The 12,121-nt window shown below is 36.9% G+C and overlaps 1 protein-coding gene across 1 annotated transcript; it reads left to right on the top strand.

Annotated features, from left to right (window-relative positions):
* The first annotated feature begins 86 nt into the window (after positions 1–86).
* LOC114454039 (copine-3-like) lies at positions 87–11,365 on the top strand. Its single transcript, XM_028434118.1, has 16 exons — positions 87–192; positions 1,369–1,526; positions 1,611–1,790; positions 1,892–1,966; positions 3,104–3,175; positions 3,252–3,329; positions 3,421–3,510; positions 3,910–4,008; positions 5,065–5,151; positions 7,220–7,279; positions 7,379–7,512; positions 7,614–7,668; positions 8,368–8,419; positions 9,610–9,743; positions 10,683–10,916; positions 11,005–11,365. The coding sequence occupies exons 2-16, from the start codon at positions 1,374–1,376 to the stop codon at positions 11,122–11,124; spliced, it is 1,623 nt and encodes a 540-aa protein (XP_028289919.1). The 5' UTR covers positions 87–192; positions 1,369–1,373; the 3' UTR covers positions 11,125–11,365.
* Positions 11,366–12,121: the final 756 nt, after the last annotated feature.

The raw sequence follows: 12,121 nt of genomic DNA, 5'->3' as shown, positions 1-12,121 counted from the left end.
ATTTTAATTCAGTCAGAAAAATATTGATAGTTGGGCTAAAACAGAGTTTAGGCGAAGCTAACGGGGTGTGTTCACTAACTCCTCCTCCCTCCAGGGTTCCCAGCTGTTGTTGTCAGATTACCGTTACGTGAACACGTTAGAGCCAAGGCACTAATAACCAGATTAGTGCTCTAGTCTGCGGACAAACAACAGGTAAAATAGTCTGAGTGGTTAATACTAACACTTTGAAACTAACAGTATGAACAGGGTTGAGTTTTTGTAGCGCTCCTGTGTTGCCACACCCACTAACGACAGCCTGCATGTTACACCTGCAAAGCTCATGGAGTCAAAGATCATCCAGACATGGCAACAACGGGGGCCACACAAATGTGATTGTCTGATCCGAGGGCCACATGTTAACACTTTACATCAGCATTTAGAACCTAACTAATATGAACATTACTGGCATTTTTTGTTGTTGTTCTGTGTGATTTTGGAGTCAATTTGTGTATTTTTTAATTTCGTGTTGCTTTATGTTTATGCTTTACACTCATTTTGTGTGGGATTTTTTTCTTCTCATTTTTTGTGTTTTTCTTGTAGTTTCATGTGTCCTTAATATCATTTAGTAAAATGTTCTCTCATTTTATGGGGTTTTGTTGTCATTTTGTATATGTTTCTGTTGTTTTTCTGTGTTTTTACTGTCATTTAGTGTATTCTCCTCTCAGTTTTGTGTTTTTTCCCTCATTTTGTGTTTTTTAGTCTCATTTTGTGTATTATTCTCTCATTTTGTGTGTTTTTCCTGTTGCATTGTGTGTGCTTGGTATCATTTACTAAATAGTTCTCTCATTTAGTGTGTTTCTGGTTTCATTTTGTGTATTGTTGTTGTCATTTGTTTGTTTTTGTTGCCGTTTTGTGTAATTTTCTGTTTTTCAAGTTATCTTGGGTTTTATTCTCATTTTCTGTGTTTTGTGTCACTTTGTTTATGCTTCTATCATTTTGTGTTTTTTATTGTAATTTTGCAAAACATTTTTGTTGCTATTTAGTTAATTTTTCTGTAGTCTTTCAACTTATTATGTGTTTTATTCTCATTTTGTGTGCTTTGGTATAATTTTTTGTATTCTCAATTTCTGTGTTTTTCTTGTTGTTTTGCATGTCCTGTGTATTATGTATTAACTTGTTCTCTCATTTTGTGTGTTTCTGTTCTCGTTTTGTGTATTTTTTGTCATCATTTGTTTGTTCTCGTTTTGTATATTCTTCTCAACAAAAGTTACATAAAACAACGGCAAAAATACACAAGCAACAATAAAATGTACAATAATGAATGAAAAAAAAAAAAAACACAAAACAACAACAAAAGTTGAAGCTGGGCACTGTGTGTGTTTCCTTCAGAGACCATGGCCTCAGCTGGGCCCCCTGGGGCCCCCCAGATGGCCTCTAAGGTGGAGCTGACCATTTCTTGTGAGAACCTGATGGATATGGACGTGTTCTCTAAGTCTGACCCTCTCTGTGCTCTGTATATCAACACAACAGGATCCCAGTGGTATGAGGTATGTGTGTTTCTGATGGAGGAGATTCACTCGTTTCGTTTCACTCCTGTGACACTAAAACATTGTTTTGTTTCTGTGACTCAGTTTGGACGCACGGAGATGATCTTAAACTGCCTCAATCCAAAGTTCGCCAAGAAGTTTGTCCTGGACTACTATTTCGAGATGGTTCAGAAGCTGAAGTTTTGCGTGTACGACATAGACAATAACACGTATGACCTGGGGGACGACGACTTCCTGGGGGAGCTGGAGTGCACATTGGGCCAGGTGAGATCTGCTGTAGAAAGGTCAGGGTTCATCCCTTGTCATGGCATCAATGTGTGTGTGCGTGTGTGCGTGCGTGCGTGCGTGCGTGCGTGCGTGTGTAGATCGTGTCCAACAAGCAGATGACTCGACAGTTGTTACTGAAGAATAAGTCGCCTGCAGGTCACGGGACAATCACAGTGAGTATATAAATCTATTTTAAACACGTTTTTATTTTCTTTCTTTTGTTTTTTCCTGGTGTTGTTCAGGGATTTATTTTATTGATCTGTTTGGTTTCATAATTTTACATGTTTGTGGTTTATTTTCTTATTTGTTCTGTTGTTTTTTGTGCATCTTCTCTTTGTTTAACCTTTTTGATGTTTAAAACACCTCACTCTGTTGCACAGTGATTTTATCACAGCAGTGATCATCTGATGTGAGGGATTATCAACATTCCTGTCGGCATTAGAATAATGACCAGTCTGAGCATCAATACCAGAAAGAACAAAGAATTTGTGTTTTTGTTGTTAATTTTTGTGTTTTTGGAGTCGTTTTGGGTATTTTTGTAATCAATTTTGTATTTGTTTTTCTGTCATTCTGTATACTTCTTTGTTTTGTGTGTTTTTGTTGTCCTTTCATATATTTAGCAATTTTGCAATTGGAGTTATTTTGTGTATTTTATTTCAGTGTTTTGTGTACTTTTGCTGCTTTACATGTATCTAAGCTTTCATTTATTAGTACTTTTTGGAGACAATATTATTACGGTTTTCATCAAACTGCTTGCTTTTGTTTTTTAAAAAAAAAAAAAGTATTTATTTCAAGTCAACCCAATGTATTTGTTTATGTCTTGGGACTAGATGCGGCCCTTTGTCTAATTTTGTGCGACTCTAAAAGTAAATGCAAAAAATTACGCCAAAAACACTCAAAAGGACAATAGAAATGCACAAAACAACAAAAAGTGCACACACAAAAACAAAAATACAAAAAATGACTCCAAAAACACACAAAACAACAAAAATATGCATTAAAATGACACACAAATCTTTTGTTCTTTTCTTGTATTAATGCTAATATTGGTCATTATTTTAATGCTGATATGAATGTTGATCATGTGACCCTCAATTTGGACAATCACATGTTTGTGGTCCTGCTGTGATAAATAGTGCCCACCAATGTAATGCATGAACTTAATACAAACAAACATGTCCCCAGTTGCAGCATTAGCGACAATAGAATAGAAAAAACCTCCAGCACTGACTTCAGACTTGTTGTGTTCTCCTAATACTGTGTTTACCTTCATCCTCCTCCTCTTCCTCACCATCTATGTCTATAAACAGATCTACGCTGAGGAGATCACAGACAACAGAGCTGCAAACTTTCAAATTTCTGCTCGTAAGCTGGATAAAAAGGTATGTTTAGTATCTGTCCCACATTAACCAGTGTGTTAAAGGAGGTTATAACGGTGATTACTGGTTTATTGGTCAGTATCTGTGGTGGACGGATGCTTTCCTGGAGTTCTACAGACAGACAGAGAGTGGATGGCAGCTGGCTCACAGGACAGAGGTATGGATGGATGGATACACAGGTTGTGATCAGGCTGTGATGAGGCTGGGTTGATACTAACCTACAGGCTCTGATCATCTGTTTTACAAAGTTTATCCAGAACAATCTAAACCCAACATGGAGACCTTTCAAGGTGTCCTTACGAGCTCTATGTGGAGGAGACGTGGAGAGGCCTATAAAGGTAAGAGCCTGACCATCCGTCCTAACAAAATACTAAACATACTGTAATTAACCTCTCCAGGGTAACTAACTCTGACTAATTAATTATTTTTGGATGCATCTTCTTCTTCTCCTTTTTTATTGTTTCCTTTTGCACCCAAACTAAAAGCAGGACTGATGCTTGTGGCCCCAGTGGATGCTCTCTGGTACTCGTGCACGCTTCACATAGTTGACCTTTTTGTTTTCTGTGCATCTTAGCTGTGACTCTTACTGTTGATTATAATTAAAAACTTTATTTTTTCTCTAGAAATGTACACATTCAAACATTCCAACTAGTCATGCATGGAGTTGCACGTGTGAGTTTGACTAAAATCAAAGTAGTTTCACATTAACCATGTTTTCTGTATGTTTTTGTCCACAGGTGGATTGTTACGACCATCGTTTCAGTGGCTCCCACGAGTTGATTGGAACCTTTAAGACCACACTCGCTGAGATGCAAGTTGGAACACACTTTTCCCCGGTGAGACTTTCTGTTTTATCATGCCACGATAAATTAAATCTTAAAGTCCTAAAGTGGGGTAGGGGTACCCCCAGGGGTACGCAAACTGTCATAGAGGGTGTGTGAATAAAAATTTAAAATAAGGTGAAAACAGTGAAAACTAGAATATAAATACTGTAGACCAGCAGTCAGGAGTCTCCATGCACTGGCACAAATTACACATTGGCCTGTGTGAGACTGCCCTCTGGTGGTGAGAACACTTACATAGCCTGTCGCCTTGCTCTAGCTGACTTATGTCAATCTCATTGATTGATTGATTTACACCCGTGACCGTGACTGACTGTCGCTCATTCCTTCATGCACGGCTAACCGATTAAAATTAGTACAATAAATGTCCTTCGACATCGACCGCTACCACTCTCCCACAGTTGAAAATGGCATTGGGCTTATCAATTAAATAAATCAAGTGACAATTCTGAATAAGATGTTTTTTTTGTTTGGTTACAGATTATTATTCTTGATATATATATAACAGGATAGGTAAAATTCAGAGACCAATTTCACTGTAGGGCTACATTGTATATGACAATACATTTTATATGACAATACAATATTATATACTTTATTTCGGACTGCTTTTAATGTATAGCCATTTTATCTTGTAGTCTAACTATTGTTTATTACATTGTGTTTTTACTTAAGTCTGTGCCTCTGTATTTCTACTTATTGTTTATTCCTGTAAAGCATCTTTGAGCACTGTAAAAGTGCTATACAAATAAAATGTATTATTAATATTATATTGAGTTTTTTTTTTTTTTTTTTTTTAAGTGTGCCGGATTAGGGGGTACATGGCTTCAGGTTAAATGTCTGAAGGGGTACAGGACTGTGAATGAAATCACACATTTAGTTTGACCCTCAATATTAACCACTTGTTTGTTTACATCGATGATCCTCAGAGTAGAAAAAAAAAAGCTTTAGATGTTTAAAGTTCTGTGGGTAAACTTAACCCTTCCTACTTGATTGTTTTATTTTGAAAGTCACTGTGCAAGCATGTTTAAACTCTGGTTTTGCTTTCAGGCTGAATTTGAATGTATCAACCCAAAAAAGAAGGCGAAGAAGGCAAACTACAAAAACTCTGGGGTCGTGTGCATCAAACAGTGTCAGGTAGTTATTAAATCTTTATATTTATGTATATATATATAAATATATATATATATATATATATATATATATATATATATATATATATATACAGTATATATATTGGGGGTCTATCCCTGTCAGCCTGGAGTCAGGGTCTCGGAGCAATATATCCAATATGGTGGCCGTTAACTTCCAAGCTGGGCTGTCAACTTCTCCAAGTTAGATTCCATCTTGTGTAGACATATTCCAAAGTAGCATTCTTCTTACTTCTGGGTTTGTTTATTGCATGAGTCTGAGTGTTAAGAGCCCTGTACACTCCATCATTCATGACAGGCAGCCTTCCCAAAACAGCTGCCAACATTATCCAAACTTTGCGATAAATCAGAAAACTGCCCGCTCCCCTCAGCAACATGCCTACTATCATAATTCCAATTATGTAGACGTTTTCTACGTCCTCAACGGAAGGGATAGACAGACAGGCACGTGATCCTCCACTTCTCTCATGAGTCCATCGTGTATCCGGCTGCAAACATTCCGTCAGGCGGGCTCACCTCTGCCCATTGTTTTTGTTGAGAAGACCAGCTGATCAATCCCATAGTAATTGTTTTGGATAGAGATGTAGACTCAGATGTAGGCTCCTATTAGATTCTGACAGAGACAAAGAGCAGCAAGCAGGCCAGATATGGACAGGAGGGAGCGAGAGAAAAGTGTCCACCTTCGTGGAGAGCTAGAATTATTGTTCTATTTACGCTGAGTTAATGTGAATCATATATGTTGTCGTTCTGCTTCTGATGTTTTCAATCCTTCATTTTTTCTCATTTGTTTTTTTGTAAACTTGGACGAGTGTGAGTTTAAGTTACTCAGACATTGATACAATTGAGAATTGTTCTAATTTTTAGGGTTTTAATATGAATCAAGAAACCAGTCAGTGACGTGCCGTGAGCACTAGGGTAGGGTAGGCAGGGCGTTCCAAATCGAGACTACAATGTAAACACCAAAGACAATTTCACATGTTTCTGCTGGCAAGTGTTAATTCAATTCAAATAAATTTTATTTGTATACAGCAAACAAAGTCATCTCAATGCACTTATCAAAATATAAAATTCATAAAAAGAAAGAAAAAACCCAACAAGATCCACATGAACAAGCATTTAGCCATCTAACAAAATCAACATCATAAACACCATTAAAGAAACATAACCAATTATTTAATATAGTCTCCATACTCTCCCAACAAGACATATCTGATGACACGACAGCGCATCCGTTGTTTGTGTTGGAAACACAGAAACACGGAGAAAATGACAACAACTCAGAACAGCCTCAGTGAGGTTCATCCACAAAGTCAATCCTTCCTTTTGTTCCATTCACTGTGAAAAGTATGAAACATTTTCTGATCTTACCTTTGCTGAAGCTCTGGTAACTCAGGTGTTGGTCTCCCATTAAAAGCTGTTGTTTTACCTCAAAAAAAAGTTTCTCTATCATCTCTAGTGCTGTCATCCTACCTGTAGTGTTATCCCGCCCACTAGCTAGAGAACGTAGCAGCAGCGGTCACGTGATATCAATTCACTAATGTACCGTGAACTTACGTATAGCATTTAGCATAGCATGGTTACGTCCAAAGGCAGTTCCTTTGGGAACAGAGGCAGAGCAGCAATGTGCCTTTGAGAAGGGGTGTGGCTATTGGAAATTGAAAAATAAATAATTTATAATTATATTACAATTAAAACAAATAATCAAAATATCAATTCACCCTTGGGTAGGCACTGCCTACCTTGCCTACCCTGACTGCACGTCACAGAAACCAGTTGATAAAATACTTTTTTTATATTTATATTTATTTCTTGATATAGAAATTATTTGAGGATATGTACAGAAAAACATGAACTAATAAAAAAAAAAATTACATTTTCTTTTTGTTGAATCTCATGTAGATCTGGAGATAATCTGTGTATAACACGTCTGCACACACACACACACACACACACACACACACACACACACACACACACACACACACACACACACACACACACACACACACACACACACTTTCACTAGACTTGTAATCCTGTGTCTACTCTAACAGGTGATAAAGGAGTACACGTTCCTGGATTACATCATGGGAGGCTGTCAGATCAACTTCACGGTGAGTCCAGAGCGCTTCATCAGGGAATTCTGTTCTTTCTAAAGTTCTTCATCTATTGATTTTCATCATCATCATCATCGTCATCGTCATCATCATCAGATTGCCATCGACTTCACGGGTTCCAACGGTGACCCAAAGACTCCTCAGTCCCTGCACTACATCAACCCTGAGGGATACAACGAGTACCTGACAGCCATCTGGGCTGTAGGGAACGTGATCCAGGACTACGACAGGTACACACACACACACACACACCCACACACACACACACACACACACACACTGCTCAGCTCCCATGATCTGATGTGTGTTTGCTTTGTGTCGCTCTTTGCAGTAATAAGATGTTCCCTGTGTTTGGGTTTGGAGCTCAGGTTCCTCCAAAGTATCAGGTAGGAACACACACCTGTTGATCAACTTCAGTTGTTCAATTATTTTTATGACACTGGATAGAGATCAGCAACTCTTATAACAGAGCCACAAAAATGTGTTTTATCGTAAATTTTGTTGTCGTTTTGTGTAGTTTTTCCATTTTTTTGTGTGTTTTTCTGTAACTTTTGTTGCTGTTTTTTGTAATTTTGCTGTTGTTTTATGTTTTTCTGTCAATAATGCATTTTTGTATTGTTGTTTTGTGTACTTTGGCTGTCGTTTTGTTTGTTTTTCTGTCATTTTGTGTGTTTTTGTGGTTTTGTGTTTTATTCTTTCATTTTTGTAAATCTTTTGTGTATTTCTATTGTTGTTCTGAGTGTTACTGTTGTTTGGTGTGTTTTTTCAAGTCATTTTGAGTGTTTTGGTTGTTATAGTTTGTTTTTCTTAAGTAATTTTGTTTTCTTTCTGTTATTTGTAATCATCTTGTCTGTATTTTGAATAATTTTTGTATCCCTTTTGCACTTTTTGTGTATCTTTCTTTCTTCATGTTTTTTGCTGTCATTTTTGCTGTTTAATTGTGTATTCTTCTGTCATTTTGTGTTTTATTATACAGTACGTGTATATTAATGTGCTCAGTTTTCTGAAATCTCCTGAGCGTTTAGGTGTTTATTGTTGTTAATAATATTTACTCAGTTACTTATATGTTGTTGTTTAACTGGCAGGTTTCTCATGAGTTTCCTGTCAACTTCAATCCATCCAATCCGTTCTGTGCAGGTATGTTTCATATCATCATTAGTAGAGTTGTAAAGCTGCTGTATCAGTGATGTCCTGGGGGGTATTTCATCAAAGTGTTCTCAGTAGAGCCAGGCTTATGGTTTAAACCTGGTTCAGCTAAGCCGTCCGTGACCATGCTGGCTTTTACCATTTCATCAAACTGTTCTCAGCTTGAAGCTCCCCAGCTGAGCCGAGCCAGATGACAGTGTTTAGCTTAAGTGAACGACGTTCTGAGACCCACAAGATGGATCACAGATTTATTGATTAGAGCATGACGGCGCATGCGCAGCAGCTTTTATGATGAATGAGAAGCCAATAGGAACCAATGCTGAGACCAACAGGACGTGACATCATCTGTTACCGAGCAGTGAAAATAAATGACGGACACATTAGTTAAAAGTAGTAAAGGGTTAAAGAAGGTGTTATTTAGTCAATTTATCAAAGCAAACAACTGAAGCATGTGATCACACGCTGATCATGTGCGTTTGATACGTTTTTTAACACCGGTCAGCATTTAATAAAAGAGATGATGTAACTCACAATTAAATAATATGTACTTTATGAGACTTGTGTTTGATGAATAGTTTGATGAACTCATCACTAAATGAACAGCGAGAGCAGCAGCGGTGCTGTTGGATGCTGTTGGATGTCACATCCAACACTGTAGAGATGTTTGTCATTAGGAGCCTTAGTGCTGTGCCCTGTGACTGTCCCTGAAGCCCCTCCCTCTCTGTATATCTCATTATTAATCTCTGATCAATGAATGGACACATTTACATCGTGCTGTAAACGGAGGTGATGGATACGAACGTATCCTATGTATTACTGATGGTTTAAACACATGGAGACTGAAAAAATATATGTAACAGAGGTCTTTTTGACTCCTTTTTCCTTTTGTATATCTTTATTGAGTGTTTTAAAGCATCACTAAATTACTTCTTTAATAATGATGATTGATGACGTGGTTTCATGAGAGTGCATCTGCAGCTTAAGCTAAGCCTGCTGCTTAAACCTGGTCAGGAGCAGGTTTGACCCACTGACGGTGTTACTATGGTAACCAAGGTGTTTTCTCGTTGATGAAATCGCTGTTCCAGTTAGAACCCATCTTAACAGAGCCGTACTCTCAGGTTAAACCTGGACTTAACCCTGGGTTTGATGAAATACCCCCCTGGTTCTGTGTCTGTGTGCAGGCATCAATGGTGTGGTGGAGGCCTACCAGCGCTGTCTCCCTCAGCTCAAACTCTGGGGTCCCACTAACTTCTCCCCCATCATTAGTCATGTCTCCTGCTTTGCTCGACAAGCGATGCAGCAGAAAACAGCCTCAGTATGTACTTTTTGCATACTTTTGTTCTTGTTTTTGATGCCATTTTGTGTATCTGTCCTTAATTTTCCTTACTTTTTCTTGGTATATTGTGTGTCTTTGTAGCTATTTTGTATGTGAGTGGTTTTGTGTGTTTTTAGTCATTTTTGTTATTGTTTATAATGTTATTTTGTGTGGTTTTATAGTCTTTCATTTTGTGTATCTATCTGTCATGTTATTGTCATTTTGTGTTTTTTTAATACATTATGGGGTTTTTTGTTTTTTCTTTGTGTGTTCTTGTTGTCATTTGGTGTTTATTTTTGTCATTCTCTGAAATGTTGTCGATTTGTGTGTTTATATTGTATCTTTTTTGTCATTTTGTGTGTCTTTGGAGTCCTTTTGTGCATTTACAGTAAGTGGTTATGTGTTTTTGTTATTGTTTTGTATTTGTGTTTTTGTTTTTTTTTAGTCATTTTGTGTGTTTATTTGTCATTTTGGGATTTTTGTTCATGTTTTTGTTTTTATGAGGCATTATGTGGACTTTGTTGTCATTTTGTATATATGTCGTTTTGTGTGGTTTTTGTAGTGATTTTGTGTGTTTATCTATCATTTTGGAAATTTCAGTTGTCATTTATTTGTGTTTTTATGATACATTATGTGGACTTTTGTTTTTTCTTTGTGCGTTGTCATTTTGTGTGTTGAAGTGGTTGTTTCGTGTGTCTTTGTGTCATTTATATGTGTTGTTGCTCTTAGTCTTTTTGGAATCATTTTGTCTATTTTAGGAATGTGTTTTTGTTGTTATTTTGTGTACTTTTGTTGACATTTTGGTGTCATTTTCTGACTTATTTTGTGTATTATGTTGGACCGCCAGTTGCCCACGTCTGCCTTTATAGTAGAAAACCTCTGTGTAGACTTTCTCTTGGTGTCTCATTCCTTTTTTTATTTTTGTGCATGTTTGTGCAGCAATACTTTGTGCTGCTGATCATCACAGACGGAGTGATAACAGACATGGATCAGACGCGCACCGCTATCGTGGAGGCGTCTCATCTGCCCATGTCCATCATCATCGTTGGTGTTGGAGCTGCAGACTTTGAAGCCATGGAGTTTCTGGACAGTGATAATAAACTGCTGTCTGCACCTACGGGTGCTGTGGCTGCCAGAGACATCGTCCAGTTTGTGCCTTTCAGGCAGTTTCAGGTAAGTGTGTGTGAATAAGACTCAGTGATAATGGTATGAATGAATAATTGACGCTCCTGTTCTGATTGTTCTGACGTGGTCGTTAAAGGGCAGCAGCATCGCTCTGGCTCAAAGTGTGTTAGCAGAGCTTCCTGATCAACTCTCCTCCTTCTTTAACTCATACAGTATGAAACCTCCACAATCCTTCAATGTTCCTCAATCATCTTAGGAAGGATGACGACACCTCAGTGCCTGTTTCTGCATCTCTTTCATCATACAGTATATCTGCAGCTATTTGATGCATGTTATTTGCATGACTGTGGAGGAAACTAATCTAATCTAATCCAACTAATTAAAGTATACGTATCTCACTTTAAATACTTAACTTGGATTCTGGTAATGATTGAAAAAAGATTTGGTTAAGTTGGTTTTATTTAGTTTGAACTAAACAACAGCCAGTGTGGTGGAAATTGTGCTTTTTTTTGTGTTTTTGTTCTTGTTTTGTGTGTTTTTCTGTCACTTTTGTGGTTTTTTGTATTTTTGTCGTTGTTTTGTGTTTTTATGTCATTATTGTATATATTTTCTCATAATTTTGTGTATTTTTGCTGTTGCTTTGTTTGTTTTTTTTGTCACTTTAGTTGCTATTTTTCTTGTTGTTTTGTGTGGTGAAAAATGTGCCTAAGCATTTATCGTCTTATTAACTGGAAACATATCTGATTTGTTATAGTGTCTTTGTAAATGTCTTGCTCAAAGTAGTACATTAGGTTGTTTATTCAATATTGTCATGCTTTATTATTACTGCTTACTGTGAATAAATAATAAAAACAGTGTAATCTTCTTTCAACAATTAATACCTATATTTTTTTTGTGTGTGTTATTGTATTTTATTGTGAGATTTTACAAACATGCATAGTTTCAGTAGAGATATTGTTGATGCTGCTTCCAACTGATGCTCAGTTGTATAAATTAATATCTGGAAAATAAAAAAAAATGTACTGTATTTGATAGCTTTACTTTTCATTGATACACCTCATATTTTGACACATCTATCTATTAGGAATGTACTGACTTTTAACTGCTTTTAATCCTCATGTTTCCTTTTATTCTATCCTACTTGTTATATAACGTATTGATTTACAACTGACAGAAAGCCTATTCCTCCATGTTAAAGTGTATTTCCCATATTAAGGCACATGTATTAAGTGTTGCATGATAGATCATGTAGA

The sequence above is a fragment of the Gouania willdenowi genome, chromosome 20 (assembly GCF_900634775.1).
Source record: "Gouania willdenowi chromosome 20, fGouWil2.1, whole genome shotgun sequence".
Taxonomy (NCBI): domain Eukaryota; kingdom Metazoa; phylum Chordata; class Actinopteri; order Blenniiformes; family Gobiesocidae; genus Gouania; species Gouania willdenowi.
The sequence above is the reverse complement of the archived record's forward strand: the minus strand, read 5'-3'. Positions and strand labels throughout refer to the sequence as shown.

Bases quoted from the DNA above. Each gene is read 5' to 3' on its own strand.
- LOC114454039 (XM_028434118.1), top strand. From the start codon at position 1,374: ATGGCCTCAGCTGGGCCCCCTGGGGCCCCCCAGATGGCCTCTAAGGTG. The intron at 1,527-1,610 runs GTATGTGTGTTT...TCTGTGACTCAG, and splicing joins CAGGATCCCAGTGGTATGAG to TTTGGACGCACGGAGATGAT. The intron at 7,669-8,367 runs GTAGGAACACAC...TTTAACTGGCAG, and splicing joins AGGTTCCTCCAAAGTATCAG to GTTTCTCATGAGTTTCCTGT.